Below are 20,218 nucleotides of genomic sequence, written 5' to 3'. Positions count from 1 at the left end.
ACGGGTTATAATTGTCCTTATAGTTCCAAGTAAAAGAATAATATAGAATTCATTCCAGAATATCAAGTTCTATCAGCTATTCAAGGCACTTGTATGTTCTATTGTTAGCTTAAATAATGCATAAGTAAATTATTCAGACTTTTACCAAAGTGGCTAATTATTAGCTTTGCTTTCCATGAATGAGTAGAATAATTTCCCCCTGTTCACTTTACCTCTGAGGTAACAAGCATGGGAGTAGTATCATCATGTAAGGATAAATGACCCTGGGCATGAAATTAAAAGAATTTTAAAACTGTTTCTGATTGTACTTTCACATATTTTTAGCAACCATGATTTCTACAAGGGACAAAGAAAACAGTAATGTCATTTTTCCCAGTTATCAAGTTAGATAGGTTTTGGGGTAAATTACTTAAATGATTTCAGTCTATAAAATAAATGAGCCCATTTCCCCAAAAAGGGATTGCTAAATTTTCAAAAACTTGACAACACATTTTACTGTCATGGCCACGAGGAAACGGGCACTCAGACGCTGCGGGTAGCAGTACAAAGTGGTGCAACCCACGAGGAATCCAGGGAACGAGGTGACAGTTAACACAAAGACATACGTAAGGAGGTTCGTGCTTGGTCTAGCAGCCTCGTTTACAGCAGGCTACCCTGAAGATGCACATACACAAGATTACTGTTTCCATATTACCTGTAATAGTAATGGAAATAAACAAATGCTTATGCATAGGAAATTGGCTAAATTATGCTATATCTATTCAGTTGAGTACTGTGCAATTATACAAAAAGGAATGACAGATACCATTGTGACTTGATAAGTAATGCTTTCCAAGATACATTATTAAGTGAAAAAAAGCAAGATGGAAAAGAATATAGGTGGCATACTACCTTTTACATGCGTTTATACATGTGTATGTTTACACACACACACATATATCTTTTTGCATAAAGACACAGGAAGAACAAACAAGGACATGCAGTTGGTCACTCACTAGATCAACACAGGGAAGGATGGGGAGGAAAGAGAAGGAGCTTCTGCAAAAAAGCCTTCTAGATTATTACAGCTGTTTAGATTTTTTTTAATCATGTTAAGATTTTATATATTAAAAAAATAAAATGCCAGTACCAATAGAAGTAAGCAGAACTAGTTGTCAGACTGTGTTTTCTAAGTGCTATTCCATATTAAAAGGAATGTGATTCTTAGAGAAGTGGTTGATTCTAGGTCTGGAACAAAAAAAGTTTATTTTGGAGTACACACATGCACAAGATTATTATTTCTGCATTGTTTATAATAGCAAAATAATAAGTAACAAAGTAAGACAGTGTTCAAAGACCGATGAGAAATATCAGCACATGGGAGGCAACTTGAAGTGGTGCCTGCTGAACATACACGGGGCTCTGTGAGCCTCGAAATGAAGGAGCAGAATGATGGAGTACTTGGAGTAGAAAACAGAAATCTATGAGCCCACAGTGACAGTCCAAAAATTATTTTTAACTTATTATAATTTCCCTTCTCCTTTTTCAAGAAGGAAGAGCTCTTCTTTAGAGAAGAATGTCATCTAAACCATGTAGAAAATAATACTGAATTAGAAAAGCCACCATCATCAGTGTATCGTATACCCATTGAGTTAAACGTTGTAGAACAGGATATTCACAGAGTTTCAAAACATGCCACAGAGAACTATTTAAAAAGGGAAAAGATTCTTCTATGGTAAAGCCATCTGGTCAACCACCACCTGTAACCAAGACATTAAATTTATCATCAATATGGGATAAACTGATGTTGTACGCCTCCTGCTTCGAATGAGGCACTGAAGACCCAACATAAGCTATGTAGTGTCCTGCCAGAAATGTTCATCCTGCATCTGATCATGAGGACACAGTTCTACAGATCCAAAGGAAAGAGGGCATTCTGCAGCATAGTTGGACTGGCCGCTTCAAAATCAATTTCCTAAGGAGGCCTTCCAATCAAAGGGAGCTAAAGGGCGCATTATGTACATTAAACAACATAATAACATAATAGCTGTAGCATGTGACACTTGACCTTTGAGTAGAAAAAGAAAGCTACATAAGACTTTATTAGACCACTTTGGTAAATTTGAACATACACTGTGTGTGTGTGTGTGTGTATACACACACTGTATATCAGGTTTCAAGATGTTTCATCAATGTTAGTTTTCCTGAACATGAATTTGTAATGTGGTTACGTCAGAAACAATTCTTATATTTAGAAGATATATATGCTGAAATATTTAGGGATGAAATATTGGCAGACAACTCTCAAATGGTACAGTCAAAGAGTGTTTGGTGTATATGTGCTTATGAATAGATAGAAAGCAATCGTGTTACATTTTATCAATTAGTGAATTTATGTGAAGGCTTCATGAGTTCACTCATTTTCACAACTTTTCTGTAGATTAGAAATTCTCTTAAAAATTGCATAAACTGGGACTCCCCTGGCACCCCGGAGGTTAGGACTCTGCTTCCACTGCCCAGAGCCTGGGTTCGAGAGCTCAGCTCCAGAGCCCAGAGTCCCATATCGATCCCCGGGTGGGGAACTGAGATCCTGCTGGCTGCGAGGCATGGCCAGGAAACAGACAAAAGCATGAAGAGGTAAACCTGTGAAAGAGTGAATGATTACCTCCCCCCCGCCCCCGTGCTTCTGTTTTCTGTTTTTATTCTTTTCCTTATTTCCCTCTTCGGCTAACCACCCACTCTGCAGAAGGCATCATCACAGAAAGAGAAACTCTGATAAACACCCTCAGTTAGCCTGTGAGGGCTCCCTTCCCTGCGTGCGTTAAAGGAGCACTTGCCCGCCTTTCTGGTTCCACTTCGCTCAGCATCTCCATCCCTAACTGTGCACTGATTTGTGTCCATTCTTTCAGTGGATTCCTTAATAGTGGTGAAATTGGGTAAGCTCATTTCAGTCAAAATTCTATTCAGTCCAGCAAACACTTACCAGAAACCCACTAGGTTCTAAATTCTCTATACTGAGTGAGCAGTTGTCAGTGTTAAAATTGTCTTTGCAAATGTGATCTAAGGATTTTTTTAAATAGTTTTCCAAAGAAGTGTGAAATATTCATACATTTTCATGAATACCAAACTGGCAGATAGATTTCCTTAGTAAGTAAAGATAAAGGAGTAATTAACAATATTTAATGTGCCTGGGCATCCTCTGCTCATTCTGGTTCTGTGTGCTTACACTTGTGTATTTGAATATGCTGGGGAAGGAAAGTTCAATGTTTTTCAAATGCTTTTGAGTGAAGAAACAATTGTGAGTAATGTTTATTGTGGCTTTATATATGTTGATAGTGACCCAGCCTATCCAAACCATAATTTTAAAGTCATTTTAAGTTTAAAAAAAAAATCTTTAAATTTTTGGCGTGTTGGGTTTTAGAATCAGCTTATAGTGTAAGAGCTCTGTGATTCTTTGAAACTATTTTTAAATTGTATTTTGATTCTTAAGGCAAACGAGTAACTTGTTTGATGCCATGTGCTTGCCTAGACATTTGATTCCCAATTACACTATTGCTCTCTGCAGACAATGTGTAATCATCCTGTGTTTTGAGAATGGTTCAGATCAGATCAGTCACTCAGTCGTGTCCGACTCTTTGCAGCCCCATGAATCGCAGCACTCCAGGCCTCCCTGTCCATCACCCACTCCCAGAGTTCACTGAGACTCATGTCCGAGTCAGTGATGCCATCCAGCCATCTCATCCTCTGTCCTCCCCTTCTCCTCCTGCCCCCAATCCCTCCCAGCATCAGAGTCTTTTCCAATGAGTCAACTCTTCACATGAGGTGGCCAAAGTCCTGGAGTTTCAGCTTTAGCATCATTCCTTCCAAAGAAATCCCAGGGCTGATCTCCTTTGGAATGGACTGGTTGGATCTCCTTGCAGTCCAAGGGACTCTCCAACACCACAGTTCAAAAGCATCAATTCTTCGGCGCTCAGCCTTCTTCACAGTCCAACTCTCACATCCATACATGACCACTGGAAAAACCATAGCCTTGACTAGACGAACTTTTGTTGGCAAAGTAATGTCTCTGCTTTTGAATATGCTATCTAGGTTGGTCATAACTTTCCTTCCAAGGAGTAAGCGTCTTTTAATTTCATGGCTGCAGTCACAATCTGCAGTGATTTTGGAGCCCAGAAAAATAAAGTCTGACACTGTTTCCACTGTTTCTCCATCTATTTCCCATGAAGTGATGGGACCGGATGCCATGATCTTCGTTTTCTGAATGTTGAGCTTTAAGCCAACTTTTTCACTCTCCACTTTCACCTTCATCAAGAGGCTTTTTAGTTCCTCTTCACTTTCTGCCATAAGGGTGGTATCATCTGCATATCTGAGGTTATTGATGTTTCTCCCGGCAATCTTGATTCCAGCTTGTGCTTCTTCCAGCCCAGTGTTTCTCATGATGTACTCTGCATACAAGTTAAATAAACAGGGTGACAATATACAGCCTTGACGTACTCCTTTTCCTATTTGGAACCAGTCTGTTGTTCCATGTCCAGTTCTAACTGTTGCTTCCTGACCTGCATACAGATTCCTCAAGAGTTAGGAACACACTAAAACTGAAAAGAGGTAATTATATCTGCAGTCCCTGTGGAAATGCCCACAGGACACTAAGTATTGATATCTTATTGTTCCTTCAGTAGACTCTCCTGAATTAACCTATCATCCAGATCCACAGTATGATTCCTTTGCCTCACTTCTGTTCCAGGAGCGCAATATAAATGTCAGTTCTTTCGGTTATCCATTCTCTTCATTTTATCATTCCCCTTATTTAGTGCAGTTCTCTCAAGATGCCTCTCAAATATGTGCTTTACTCTTTAGTCTGCTTTTCGTTTACTCAGGTTCAGACTTTTTCACATCTTACCTTTCCTTTCATTTTTCTGAAGCCTCGGCAGTATGCCCAGCGGGAATCAGCTCTGGAAGGCGCCCTGAGTAAAGGCACGGGGCTTTCAGCGTGGACCAGCGCTGGGAGGGCTTGCTCAGGAGCACTGGCCCTTGTGGACAAGGAGCCTTGGAGGGGCTGGGAGTGAGCACACTGGTGTGGCCCGGTAGTTAGAGCTGCGTCCGGAGAGATTCTTAACCAAGGAGTAACTTCTTAAAAATGGGAAGCCTTTAGAACCATGATCTTTAGATTTTTCTTTCTATATCATCCCCTAGCACAATTTCTGGTTCATAGAAGGAGTTCAGTAAATGCTTGCTGGCTAAATGACTCAAGGATCCAGCAGATTTTCATTTTTGAAAGGTTTTTTTGGCAAAAACATGAAGCATAAATTGAAAAAGGTTGTGGCACTGGAAGCAACAGACCTTGTACAAACAGTCATCAGATGAAACATTATGAGAAGGATCCAGGGCAGTGCTTTTTTTGCTGTTGAAAGGAGGAGGAAAAAATTAAACAATCTTCAGAAAAAGTAGAATTTAGTGACCAGATACTTGTCAAAATTGAAGATGTCTGATTCATCATTAGAAATGTTTGTCAAGATTAAAATATAAAATGTGTTATTGTAAACATTCTTCTATTTATTATTTCTTAATACTTACTAAGAATTACTAAGGGCTTCCCTGGTGGCTCAGAGGATAAAGCATCTGCCTGCAATACAGGGGACTCAGGTTTGATCCCTGGGTCAGGAAGATCCCCTTGAGAAGAGAACGTCTACCCACTCCAGTATTCTTGCCTGGAGAACGCCATGGACAGAGGAGCCTGGCGGCTACAGTCCATGGGATTGCAAAGAGGCAGACACAACTAAGGGACTAACACACTTACACACGAGAATTGCTAATTACTAAGAATGGATTTGAAGAAAGTAAGCCTAAATTTTTGTTTGATCTAGGATATACCAGAAGATATTCTTAAGAATTTAACAGAAGAGCTTCCTCAACCACGAAAAGTGCCCAGACGTCTAGATGAGTACACACAAGAAGAAATAGAGGCTTTCCCAAGAGTTTGGTCTCCGTAAGTCTTCTTTTCCTTCCCGTCTTTGTTTTTATTGTCTTTTCAACCTGAGTTCAGTGTTTCCTATTTGCCTATCCAAATGATAAGGTCCTTGAAGGTGGGAAGTACGAACTTTTTTCACTCCCTTGGATACTTTTTGCGGCTTTTCCCTACAAATAAACTCTAGCTGTAGGTGGTAGAACCAGAAGTCTCAAAGTCCTAAGACTTTGCTAGGTAAGTGCAAGGATGTTCATAGGGGCCTATAAATTATCAGATATTTTGTTTGGAATAACATAACTTGGATTGATTATAGTCTCTTGGAATGATAAATGAATTGTCTTTACCTAAAACTGAGTAATTCTGCATTTTCGGGATTGCTTCACTAAGCCAAGAATGAGATCCAATGAGAGTCATCTGTTCTGGACGCTTTCACAGTCTGTCCAAGTAGAGGAGTAAAAGAAGAAACACTGCTCCCCTCCCCTGTGCAGTATCTTCCGCCTGTGGCCAGAAGCCTGCTTAGGTCACACACGACTCCCATCTCGCTGTTTCTAGGCGGCTTTGCCTGGCCTGCCAGGCTCTTCGTCACCTCCTCAGCTTACGTTCTTCTCCCTTCACAGTGCTGGGCTCTCAGTAACAGACTGTACAGAACTGGCACCCCTTTTATGCCATTTAGCTCTTCCACGACTTTCTGCTATCAGTTCAGTTCAGTCGCTCAGTTGTGTCCGACTCTTTGTGACCCCATGAATCGCAGCACGCCAGGCCTCCCTGTCCATCACCATCTCCTGGAGTTCACCTAGACTCACGTCCATCGAGTCAGTGATGCCATCCAGCCATCTCATCCTCTGTCGTCCCCTTCTCCTCTTGCCCCCAATCCCTCCCAGCATCAGAGTCTTTTTCCAATGAGTCAACTCTTCGCATGAGGTGGCCAAAGTACTGGAGTTTCAGCTTTAGCATCATTCCTTCCAAAGAAATCCCAGGGCTGATCTCCTTCAGAGTGGACTGGTTGGATCTCCTTGCAGTCCAAGGGACTCTCAAGAGTCTTCTCCAACACCACAGTTCAAAAGCATCAATTCTTCGGCAAGTCTTTAGAGTATTTAGAGTACAAGTCTTTAGAGTATTCTATTTTAAATGTTTTTGACTTTGCTGACTTATTTCAAGGTTCACCTTTATTAAGTCTGCAAATAATGAGCAAAATAGTATTATTAGTGATCATTTATATTAGTACTTTCAAATCGCCCAGCACTCTGCTAGATGGTTTACATACGCCATATGTAATTCTCTCGCCAGTAAGAGAAATGTGTCCTTCCTGTTTTTAAGACTGAGTCAGAGGTTTGGCTGATTGTAGTACAGCCTGAATTTGAAACTAATTCCAGTCCTGTGTTCTTTCCACAAAAACAAACTTTCATTGTCTTTTGCAACAAATAGTATGAGCACTCTCTGCTGTGCGAGAGGCTGCAGTAAGCAGGACACGCATTGGAGGGGCTGCCACTACGGTACTCACGTCACTCAGTCTACGGACTGCTGTTGAGTTATGCCATGCGCTGTAAGTGTGATAGGTGCCAAAGGGATACACACGATGAAGCCTGGTAAACGCACCTTCTTCCCTGTAATCCTTGAGCTGGGTTAGGCCACCTACATAGGGTCTTGTTATAAAAGAATAAATTATTTTACTGTATTTAATCTCATGCAGTTAAACATATGTTGTCTGGTTAGCACTGATCACAGTGACTCATCAGGTAGGCACTCAGCAAATAATGAATGAATGAATGAATGAAGAAATAGAGTATCTTTTTTATCAGGTTTTATAAATGAGGTAAAAATAATCTTTATAAGATATGAAGCTATTGATACTTTCATGAAATTTACATTTTAGGACAAATCATTTTAAGTTGTTCTTAGAGATTTGCATGGTCATTTACTGAAGACGTATCCAACCTACCTTTTCCTAGTTAGACTACGTAGAAGTTACATTTATCGTTAAACTCAGCCCACGTAAACACAGAACGTTCTTCTAGGAAGATGTTAACATTTTTAAAAGTTCTTTAAAGGAGATGTGGAATTTAAATTAATCCTTAACTTCTAGAAATCATTTATTAGCTTAAATTTACCAGTCTGAAACCTTTTATTTACTAAAAATTCACAATAAAATAGACTGCATGTAACATAGACAACATTTACTTCAAACGTAATAACTCTGGAAAAAGCAGACTCAGGCACCCAGTTGAAAAAGTGCTTTAATTTGGGGGTTTTACTAAATGTTCATTGCAGAAAATAAAAATAAGATATAAACGTAGGTAAACAATGTCGCCACACTTAACGTTTTGGTGTGCTCGCTTCCTGTTTCTGTGTTAGTTTTTGTGCTGTGTATGTGTGTTTGTATGTTTTACAAACTCGGGGAATCATGATTTTGCGCGAAATACGGTATCGCTGTACCTTTTCCCGATTACACGATTTTTTTTCCCCACAAGCATGATCTTCAGTGGCTTTAAGATATGATACCAGTTTTATTCTGTAAATCTAAATATCTCATACCTGATTTTCTTACAGAAACCCTGTCATAATTCTTGCCGAGATGGGAAACAGGTCTTTTTTTAGAGCCTGGACACGCCAAAGGTGGTCTTTAGTTGCGTGACCACACACACGTTATGCTTGTGGCCATGCGTGTCGTTCATGTTCTAAAGTATGTGCTAAGTGAGTTACACCAGCATAATGGTGTAATAACCATCCACAACAAATTATAGTCAATGTTGAAAGAGCACTGATCAAACTGCCTGTTTTATTGCTAAATGTTCCTGGCTCATTTAAAACAAGCTAGAAGCTGACTGAGTGCCTTCTTTATATTAAGGGAAGTAGAAAGGGCTTTTCTAGAATTATTTTAAGGAGACTTTTAGTGAAACTTGGAGCTGCCTGATCCACGTTTGAGGTATTATTCTGGGAATGGATTTTCCTGCCCCTTCTTTCCATTCAGGTTTCCCTGTGGCAGGAATACACATCAGACACCAGGCTTTCCTGTGAGCTTTAATAAAGTTGATCTTTCCTCACCACTACCACACAGTATCTGTTAACTTATATGAGTATACACTTACTGCAATTACAGGTACACTAGCCATTAAATTGTTCAACATTTTATTCTTCTGAGTATTAGAGCTGACACCAAGTCTAATTTTTTTTTTTTAAGTCATGGAATGCATATGACCAGGAAAAATGTATATATACATCTTTGTATCAACCAAAAACGTATTGCCTAAGAAACAGATGCTCCTTTAGGTCAGGGCCGTCTGACAGACTTTTCACGTTGATGCATAGCTGATCTAGTACAGTAGCTGCTGGCTTCTGTGACTCTTGAACGCTTACATTGTGGCTAGTGTATCTCAGAATTGAATTTTCAAGTTTACGTATGTAATTTGACTTAAGTTTTAGTAGCTTCATGTGGCTTGTTGTTCAGTCGCTAAGTCGTGTCTCTTTTGTGACCCCGTGGACTGTAGCCCACCAGGCTCCTCTGTCCATGGGATTTCCCAGGCGAGAACACTGGAGGGGGTTGCCACCTCCTTCTCCAGGGGACCTTCCCCATCCAGGGGAAGACATGAGCCCATGTCTCCTGCATTGCAGGCGGGTTCTTGACCACTGAGCCACCAGGGAAGCCCCTCATGTGGCTAGTGACTACTTTAATGGACTGTGCTGTTTTAGTTGTTTACTGCTTAATAAAGTTCAAGTATAAAATAGGATATATATTAGGATCACAATTAAAATATTTGACACACCATGCCGTCCTTAAAAATGGCATTCCCCATTACTAATAGATTGGCTTTTATGAGAAAAAAATTTTTTTCTCCTTTTAGAGAAGGAACCAACTTAAAATATTCTTTTGTTCCACCCCAAATAGCTAAGGCAAGAGTATAATCTTCCTTTGGAATGTAGTAATTGGAAATTATTCAAGATAGATATGACAGGTAACCTGTAGAGACTTGACTGAGACGAATGTCCCTAGATTGCACCATAAATAAATAGACATGAAAATAGCTTGCTCTGGTTTCTGTTTCCCTAGCAATAAAACCAAACACATTTATAGTATAAAAAGGTACATTTCATAATTGAAGCTATCATTAGCTTTTGGTTCAGTGTAAGCTCTTTAGCTTTTCTGTTAGAGATGAAAATCTTTTGAGCAGCAATAACAGTTGTCAGACTAAGCTTTGAATGACCTTGAAACCAAGTCACCCAGTAGGTGACTAACAAAATTGTATTAATCTTAATTGAATAGCTAATCATTTTAAATCACTTAAAAAGTTACATTCCCTCAGGGCTAATTTCAGCATACTCTAGATTTTCTTATGCTGGTTGTTTATTTTTTTTAAAAAATGGTATACAAGACAGAAAGAAACTGATGTTTATGAGGAAACGCTAAATATGTTGTGTGACTAAAGCCATTTTCTCAGATGAGAAGTATCATCCATGCGCCTCAGTTAAATTAGTGTGTATCCTTGGTGTATTAGTATTTTTTACATCTCATGGATATAAAAACTGTGTCAGAGAAAGTTAGGTCAGAGTGTGTTATAAAGTTTTATTTGGCATTTCCTTACGCATTCGCCATATGAACATGGTGATCATAGGGTATGCACTTAGACCTTGTTTCTCAGAGAGAAAATAGCACTATCTCTTCTCACAGTTCAGTTGCCTGAGTTCGTAGCTTTCAAACGGTCAGCTTATTTTAATTCTGTCAATAATTATTTCCAGGATCATTGAGGTTTTGCCAACGTTACAAAACCACAACAATCATGGAAATTATAATGCTGTCACTGTAATGGAAATTTTTCATTATGTAGGGTAAAAATAAAACTTGTTTCATTTGAAACTTTTTTAATTTTCAGTTTTTCAAAATTCTGTAGGGGAGCTTTTCTTTGGAAAAAACTAGGTGTAAGGAAAATTTCAACTTGAATTGCTTCACAGTATCCACAGAATGATGAAACAAAACCAAAAAAGAAATGTGTTTTTTTACTCCTCACCCGTTAAATCCGTAATGCTTTATTTTAAGCATAGCCCCCACCTTTGCAGAGAAGCTAAGTGTGGAAAGTCTCAGCCTTCGTGAATGCTTGAAGACAGCCTGTGGGATGAGAACCCAGCCCCTGGTCTGACACTGCCCACAGAGCGCCCTTAGAAGTGGGCCTGGGCCGGGGGAGGCTGCGAGGGTGCCGGGCCCTGCAGTCGTCCTTGCTGGAAGCAGGGTTAGACTTAGGCAGTGTCACGGTTCACCTGTACAGCTCTGTAGAAAGGAAGACAGAGCCAGGAGTGGAAGCACAGCAGAGGGGCCTGGTGAGCATCCCGTCCAGGCAGTACGCAGCCTGGAGGAGGCCGGGGCATGAGCTTTCTGCTCGCCCTTCTGTGTGGAAGCTGTTCATCCCCCAAATCTGCCCCTTAAAAAATAGCAGTAATTTCACCTATGGCTTTCTAAAAATGTGCTTCAGGTCAGAGACTTAATTCAAGACAGTGGAGAGGAGTTTTACCTTTTCAAAACCCATAAAGAACTGGGATCTGGGCATCTTCAAGATTTTCCATAATTGTACGCTAGTCTAGTCATTTGGCATTTTCCTGCAAGATTTAACTTAATTTTGCTGCACTTCACAGTCAGAAGTTATTGGCTGGACTCGGGGAGCAAGTTTACGTTCCAGCTTTTCCATCATTTCAACCAGCTCAGCACTGGCCTAAACCATAGACCTCAGCATTTCCAGTCCTGAACTTTGCTCAAATCAAGCCTTCTAAACTATACTGTTCTTTTGGATAGGAACACATTAGGACTGGTTGCTAAAATAAAAAGCAGTCTCTGTGTAAGAAACCAAAACCAAATCATTTATATTCCCTAGCCAATAGAGCTCTGACTTAAAAGTGACAGTTGAGTGCAACAATAATTCCTATTCATTTTTATTGAAAACAATTTGCGTTTTAAAGAAGTCAGACGGTCTTTTTTTATATTGGAGCATGCTTCATTTACGTGCTGTGTTAGTTTCAGATGTACAGCACAGTGATCCAGTTACACACACACGCCTATTCTTGTTCAGATTCTTTCCCCACATAGGTTATTACAGAGCATTGAGTCAAGTTCCCTGTGCTGTACAGTAGGTCCTTGTTGATTATCTGTTTTATATATAACTGTGTGTATGGGCTTCCCTGTGGCTCAGCTGGTAAAGAATCTGCCTGCAATGCGGGAGACCAGGGTTCAGTCCCTGGGTCGGGAAGATCTCCTGGAGGAGGGCATGGCCACCCACTCCAGTGTTCTTGCCTGGAGAACCCCATGGACAAGGAGCCTGGCAGGCTGCAGTCCACGGGTCGCGAAGAGTGGACACGACTGACCAGGCACACAGCAGTGTGTGTGTGAACCCTGACCTAATTTACCCCTCCCCGCTTTTCCCGTTTGGTAACCATAAGTTTGTTTTCTGGTCTGTGAGTCTCTTTCCATTTTGCAAATAAGTTCATCTGTATAATTTTTTGGATTCCACACACAAGTGATATCATGTGCTGTTTGTCTCTGCTTAGTATGATGAGTCGGACACGACTGAAGTGACTTGGCGGCGGCGGCAGCGTGACCACGTCGCTACAGGTGGCAGTGCGCCGTCCTTCTTACGGCTGAGCAGTGCCCACTGTGCCTGAGAGTGCGCTCGGTTTTAAAGGAGTCCCCACTGAGCACTTCCTGGTCGGCTGCTGGCAGTGTCTGGGTGAACGAGCCTGGCAGTGCCCACTGTGCCTGAGAGTGCGCTTGGTTTTAAAGGAGTCCCCACTGAGCACTTCCTGGTCGGCTGCTGGCAGTGTCTGGGTGAACGAGCCTGGCAGTGCCCACTGTGCCTGAGAGTGCGCTTGGTTTTAAAGGAGTCCCCACTGAGCACTTCCTGGTCGGCTGCTGGCAGTGTCTGGGTGAACAAGCCTGGCAGCACGCTTGCTCTGCCTGTTACCTGTACAGCTGCCATCTTCAGTTCAAGGAATATGAACTCGGATCCCAGATTTCCTGGGATGATTTATTCTAAATAATTGCATTCTTCCAGTGAAAGTGACTTAAAACTCTGTCAACCTGACCGTTTATATCTCTTAAGATTATTCCACTATCCAGATTTTATCCTAGTCTTTTAACTGTTTTCTTGGAGTAAGCATTTTACTTATTATTTAAAAGTGAAAAGATATAAAGCCTAAAGGAGAGTAAAATATTTTTGAAATTTATTACACTTAAGTTATACTCTGTGAAGAATTGATGCTTTTGAACTGTGGTGTTGGAGAAGACTCTTGAGAGTCCCTTGGACTGCAAGGAGGTCCAACCAGTCCATCCTAAAGGAGATCAGCCCTGGGATTTCTTTGGAAGGAATGATGCTAAAGCTGAAACTCCAGGACTTTGGCCACCTCATGCGAAGAGTTGACTCATTGGAAAATACTCTGATACTGGGAGGGATTGGGGGCGGGAGGAGAAGGGGACGACAGAGGATGAGATGGCTGGATGGCATCACTGATTCGATGGACGTGAGTCTGAGTGAACTCCGGGAGTTGGTGATGGACAGGGAGGCCTGGCGTGCTACGACTCATGGGGTCGCAAAGAGTCGGACACGACTGAGCGACTGAACTGAACTGAACTAAGTTATACTCAGTTTCATGAATTTACAACAGAAATTTGAATGCTCTTTTTCCTTTGGAAAATAAATTCATCGTAATGGGATGAACACTGTTGTCTCTCTATTTGAACTACAGTATAAACCATGTGTTTTATAGCTTTATGTTTCATTTTATTCAAAAACCAAATGCATTTTTTTCTGCCATTTTACAATGAAAGCTAAAATTTCCAAAAAGATTTTTCCTGAACTCAGAAGATTCTTCATAGAAATGTCCCCAGTTTCAAGATAATACAGATGTGTTGGTTTCTTAGCAATTTTGTGTTCTGAACTTGAGTGTCTTCATTTTTGAGATGTGTCTGCTTCATTTTAGCGAGTGACAGTGTTGTGCTTATGTAACTTGGCGAGTGGCAGCTAGTGTTTTGCATGAGGATTCGTGTGGTAAAGGATTTGCTATAGAAAATGGGGAACCATGTGAGCTGTGGTATGATTTCAGATGCCCAAGCAACCACAAGCACATAGGATACTTTCTACAGCTCCCAGAGGCCTTTGTGTCTTCATTCGAAAAAAGTGATATTATTGTGCAAAGCTACATTGCTTTTAAAGGCAGTTTTCTGCTGGTGACAAGTATTAAGCTCTAAGTGAGTTGTTGCTGTAAAGCATTGAATACCTATGAAGTTTAGCACACTTTAGAAAATGAATTAAGAAAGTCTTACGTAGGCAAACTCTTTGAAGATTCGTTAATCTCCAAGTAAACCCTAAATGCGTGTATGAGAACGGCAGACTTTGAGCTTTCTCTTCAGAGGTCGGTGTGTGTGTGTCTCCCTCTGTTAAAAGCGCTCTCAAGACAGGCTGCGTCTCGCTCGGCCGTTTCCCGCGCCCAGGGTGGACCTGGTGCTCAGGAATCTTGGTTGAAGGAGACTTGAATGAGTGGACTCGTACCTCCCTTAAAGAGGAATTGACTTTTAATTCATTGTGTGATGGATTCATATCTTGGTCTTTGTTGCTTATTTAAATATTGCTTAATGCCTCTAGCTAAACTAGAATTTTCTCTCAACAGTCTGCTTTGGTGCAACTCTGGTGTACCCAATTTTGGATACTTTGTATTACATATATAAAGAAAAGACCGTGCTAATTTCATTAATTTAAGTTTTATTTCTATCAATAACTTTCTATTAAGAATTAATAGGTCTTAGCTTTTTATAACAGCATATGAAATGTCTCCAAAGTTTTCCTGAGGTTCTAAACTATTGTAAAATGAAAGCGGTTATTATTTACAGATTGTTGTTGTTCAGTCGCTAAGTCCTGTCTGACTCTCTGCAACTCCATGGACTGAAATCCAGCGGGCTTCTCTGTCCATGGGGTTCTTCAGGCAAGAATACTGGAATGAGTTGCCATTTCCCCCTCCAGGGGATCTTTCTGGACCAGAGATCCATCCCACGTCTCCTGCATTGGCAGCCGGATTCTGTAGCACTGAGCCACCTGGGAAGCCCTTATTTCCAAATGTGTTACCAGTGTAAATATCTGCTAGTTCAAAACTTCATACATTGTATTTGCAATGAAACAAAGAACTATGGCTAATACAGACTAAATTACCTGTCGTCTATCTGGCAAAAGATCAAGCCATTTCATTAAAGTTCATTAAAGTTTCAAACAGCATTTAAGTATCTGTAGGCTGAAAAGGAATATACTAGTTGCCAGATTTCTTGCTTTTAAAAATTACTTAATCTAGAAAGGAGAGTACGTAGATCTAAACATAAAATAGGATAAACGTGTAGCAACATCTGAGAATTCAGTTCTGATTAAGGTAATGTTGCTGTACATACATTAGCTTTTAAACTAATACAGTTTTAAAAATTTAAAGAACCTTAATACAGTGACATTCACTCAGTTAAAGCTACAGTTAATCTTTCTTTGATGACAGATGTCAAAGGAATTTTAGTATCCAGCCTCTGTAGATGTTATCATAATTTATAGTTAGCTGTTGTTGTGTCAGAAAAGCATAAAACTGCCTATTAATCGAGTCCTCTGGTGGGTAAAGAGCCAGAAGGGTGCTATATATCAACTGGGAAAATCTCTTGCTAATAAGGAATTGTGTTGTTTTCTATTAGGCGCGGCATAGCTTTAGAAATTTCTACCGATAGTGCTTCTTCAGCATCTTCAGTCACCTCCTCTGTCTTAGGAATAGCTCTGTGGGAGGTCTGAGGTCCATGGACCAGACTTGCACCACAGGGGAGCTTGTTAGAAATGCAGAGTCATGACCTTTTACAGACTTAACTGAATCAAAATCTGCAAGTGATTCGCATGCCCGCTGCTGTTGGAGATGCACTCAGGCACATGGCCCTCCCTTCCCGTTCTCGTGCCAGGTGGGCCTGCTGTTGGTGGAAGGGAGTGAGCGGGCCCAGCACGTAGTGTGTATCCCCGCTTCCATTGGTGTGGGTGGAGAGAAAGGCAGAACCACATTTAATGCAAACACCTCCTTCTTCCCACGGGGGTACCTCCTGAAGCCATGTAGTATTTTTAATTGCCTCCTGCATAAGTTGATTTTTCTAGCTCTGCTAACATCTAAAATATTTAGTCCCTTGGCCATGATACTGTTCTTGACACCAGCCCCACCTCGGAAGCCAGTTAACCACCTGCAAAAGATTCCGAAAGAGGAAAGGGTGACTTTGTGAGCGCGGTGACGTTTGCAAGGCGGTCACTACAATGACGAGTGTCTTAACGCCTCCACAGCGTGCAGGGTGCTGTCCTAATTGCTGGACGCATGAGACGGATCATGTCGGGACTGTGCCTTCCGTGACGGGACACATGAACAGAACGGGGCTTGCGAGCAGGGGTCAGAGGTCTGCAGTGGGGCGCTGCCCTTCCCTGCCGGCTGCACGTCCTTCGGTCCCTCAGCTCCTCTGAGGGTCCGCCTGGTCAGCTGTGTGGAGTTGACGACAGTGTCTTTCTCACTGTGTGGCTAGGAGGGTAACATGAGACCGTGCCTGTGGGGTAGTTAATGTACTTCACGGCATCTAAGCACCCGGCACTGTTAATCTACATAAACACCAAATATTGTTTACATTCAGAGCAGTATTGACTCATTTACGTAGGGCAAGCGCAGTTTGAGAAACTGTAATAGAAGCAAGCATGGAGTTCCCTGGCAGTCTCAGGGAAAAGAGCCCTGCCTCAGAAAGGAAGAGTTGTGTAGGGTTTCCCAGAACATGTGATTTTGTGGGTGGGTTTTGCAGGATTAGTCAAGTCTACAGACGGTAAAGTGTCTGCCTGCAATGTGGGAAACCTGGGTTCGATTCCTGGGTCTGGAAGATCCTCTGGAGAAGGAAACAGCAATCCACTCCAGCACTCTTGCCTGGAAAATCCCATGGATGGAGGAGCCTGATAGGCTACAGTCCATGGGGTCGCAAAGAGTCAGACACGACTGAGCGACTTCACTCACCAGGCAGGGAAATGTAAGAGATATTTCAAATGCAGAAAATACCAAGTGCCCAAGTCCAGTGGTGTGAAAGTTCTTATCTGGACAGCAGCAGGGAGTGTCGTGGGGCCAGAAGAGACAGGGTGTGGAAGAATGACTCAGAGCAGTTACCCGGGGCCATTACGGAGGCTGGTTTGTGTGGACTTCTGAGACGTTTGAATCTGACAGAGTGGAGAGCTGGTGAAAATGCTTCCACTGGGGAGGTGGGATAGCAGTCTGTGTTAGAGCCTCTCTAGAGATCAGGCCTTCAGGCGCTGTGGCCATAGACTGTTAGAGCCTCTCAGATGTCTTTCTCTTTCCCCGTTTCTCCTAAACTCCAAATCCTGCTTACTGGCTGCCTGCCATGTCCAGATAGCATGTACAAAACCAGGCTCCTTCCCTTCAAACTCTGTTCTTCCGCTTGTATTCCCCCTCCTGAAAAACAGATAGCATTGCCGTTTCCCGTGTTCTTCAAGCTGAAGATTAATAGTGGCCCTTGAAGTGTCCTTTTGCAGCAGCTCCTTCCTCTGCGGTCCCTCCGCTCTCTCCCTTCCCTTTCTTAAGTCCTCACCTCCGTTCCTCTCTCACCTGCCTGAGTCCTGACGGGCCTCATCTCCATCCTCCGCACTGTCTCCACAGGGTCACAGAATTGAGCTTCATTAGCCCCCTTTCCTTCAGGTCACAGTCAGCATGTTTACCTGACAGATCACAGCCTTCACACATGCTTCCTAGTTCACTCCTAAGTCCCAACAAAAGGTACTTTCGTCATCTCATTGTGAATAAATTGACTTTTGGTGTGGAAACAACCAGACTGTGGCTAAGCACGTTTAATTTGAGTGGAATTGTAGAAACTCCTTGTCAGGACGCCTTGTTAGAATCTTAGCTTTCCTTCCAGTGGCATCACCACCTCCCGTTTTTAATTATGTGAACCAGCTGGATGGGAGAAGAAATTGTTTCTTAAAAGGCACTGGTGTCTCTCGACTGGGAGCTTGGACTGTATGGAGTCACACCCGCAAGACTAAAAGGGCAAGTTTTGGAGCCCCTTCCAGCTATTGTGTATCAAGTTGTCAATTCCCAGACTTTGGATTCAGTATGAAAAGACATTTGAAAAGAGATTTCAAAAACAGCCACAAAATGCTGCAGTTTCTCTTCTTGTTACAGAATGATGATGGTGAAGCATGTTTGGATAGTTTTTAAGTGTTAGGTCGTTCACTTACTTAGATACCAGAAGCTGCTCCTCCTGTCTGGGCTGTCTGGTCTTTTTTTTTAATACGCTATAAATGTAGAAGGGATGAGATAAGTTGTTTCAGGGCAAACAGACTTCACCTTTTAAAGGAACTCAAACTATCGAATATTTTTACAGTTGTTTCAGAAATATCTATTTAGTTTACTTATTACTAAATTCCTTCTGAAAATTCCGCAGGCGTCCAATACCCACAAATACACTACACTCTGTAAAAGATAATGAGACACAAACACTTCTTACATTTTGTAAGATCCTTTCCCTCATTTTCTCCATTTTTGAAATTAATATTTCTCTGAAAATGTTGTTTTATTTTACTACTAGAAGGAACTGTCAGGTAAGATTAATCCTATAAATATATAAATGAAGAAAAGACCTTATGTATGTATATAGTAAAAGACCATATATGTACATATACATACATGTATGTAATAAATGTACGTGTGATTAAAGTACCAAAGGACTAGTGTCCACACAGTTGTTTTGTTTGCTATTATATTGAAAATTAAAGTTAGTGTATGATATAATATAAATAAAGTATTTGCTCATTCAGAATATGCTGCTGCTGCTGCTAAGTCGCATCAGTCGTGTCCGACTCTGTGCGACCCCATAGACGGCAGCCCACCTGTCTTCCCCTGTCCCTGGGATTCTCCAGGCAAGAACACTGGAGTAGGTTGCCATTTCCTTCTCCAATGCATGAAAGTGAAAAGGGAAAGTGAAGTCACTCAGTCGTGTCCAACTCTTAGCGACCCCATGGACTGCAGCCTACCAGGCTCCTCCGTCCATATCTTTGTGTATAATCCTTTCTATTAAAAGGGCTTTGGGGAAATTGAATTCAGGCTTATTCGTACATACATTCATGTATGGGCACATGGGAGCCTATATTTATACTCTCAAAAGAACTTGGAAATTGCCACAGAACTATTCTACTTTGCAGTAATTTGGCCTTAATGTTTTTCACCAAAAATTTAGACATAATATTTGGAGATATTTCTTGGTGAACAGTTACTTTCATTTTAGATTAGAAAAATAATCTTCCTGCATCAGGCAGGAGAAAGTGAAATAATAAGTCGTTAAAAAAATAAACACTGTTTTTTGTCTTTCAGACCTGAGGATTATCGGCTGTAGGAGGAAGAAAATTTCAGAAAATAACGGTGTGGTGCTTGAAACTCCTTCCTCAGGGCAGGATGAAGCAATAGCTGCCTTCTGGAAGGAAGCCTGCTCTGGGGGCTGAAAGTTTGTGGGGAAAGGTCGGGAAGGGGTATCCCTTCATTAGGAAATTGCAGTAAGATGTCATTTTATAGAATTGTTTTATTGTATAGTGCTATTTGAATGTTGGAAATGATAAGAATAAAACTGCGCCTTACTTCGTTCAGTGTCCCATTTAATGAGAAAAGCAGACCCAGGTGGTGTGGCAGCTGTGGTCGCCAAGTGCCCGTCAGCGCCGTCTTCTCAGCTCAGCTCCGGTTCTGGACGCCTGGGGACAAGGCCCTCCGCACGTCTCCTTTCAGGGACTGTTGTATGTAACCCACCAGCTCAGCAAGGCAGGGCTTGCCTGAGCTCCTTTCACACTGCTTCACCTTCTTCTGTGTCCCACAGAGCTTGCTGCTTTCCGTGTCTGCGCCCCGAAACCTGCGACGCTGTGTGTCCACGAAGCTCCTGTTGGCCCCTCTTCTCTGTCCTGGGCGCTGCGACTGCCCCGCTGGAATCAATGTGTCCAGCAAAGTCTCCTCTGGAAATTCAGCAGCTAAGACCCTGCGTTTGGGGTTTTTATGGTGGTGTGCCCTAGCCAGTCAAGGAGCGGCTTTCAGACCACTCCTCCCACTCATGCAGCAAATACACACTGAGCCTGATACAGGCGTTGGGGAGCAGAAGTCACCTGTCTTCCCTACACCTTCACACGCACCAAAGAGCCTGCCGTCTGTCACGGGTGGAAAGGAGCTGGGGCTCGACCCGCACGCGCATGCCTGCGCCTGGCGGTTGCAGGTGCTGGAGTG

General features: G+C 41.9%; 1 protein-coding gene across 1 annotated transcript in view; it reads left to right on the top strand.

Moving 5' to 3' along the window:
* Nucleotides 1-19,590, top strand: part of MRPL13 (mitochondrial ribosomal protein L13) — a 40,924-nt gene extending 21,334 nt beyond the window's left edge. Inside the window, exons 6-7 of the mRNA NM_001034805.2 lie at nucleotides 5,844-5,965; nucleotides 19,328-19,590. Of these exons, the coding sequence (NP_001029977.1) occupies nucleotides 5,844-5,965; nucleotides 19,328-19,349 (144 nt within the window). The 3' untranslated portion in view covers nucleotides 19,350-19,590. The remainder of the gene's footprint in view (nucleotides 1-5,843; nucleotides 5,966-19,327) is intronic.
* Nucleotides 19,591-20,218: the final 628 nt, after the last annotated feature.

Source organism: Bos taurus, chromosome 14 (genome assembly GCF_002263795.3).
Source record: "Bos taurus isolate L1 Dominette 01449 registration number 42190680 breed Hereford chromosome 14, ARS-UCD2.0, whole genome shotgun sequence".
In the NCBI taxonomy this organism is placed as follows: domain Eukaryota; kingdom Metazoa; phylum Chordata; class Mammalia; order Artiodactyla; family Bovidae; genus Bos; species Bos taurus.
The sequence above is the reverse complement of the archived record's forward strand: the minus strand, read 5'-3'. Positions and strand labels throughout refer to the sequence as shown.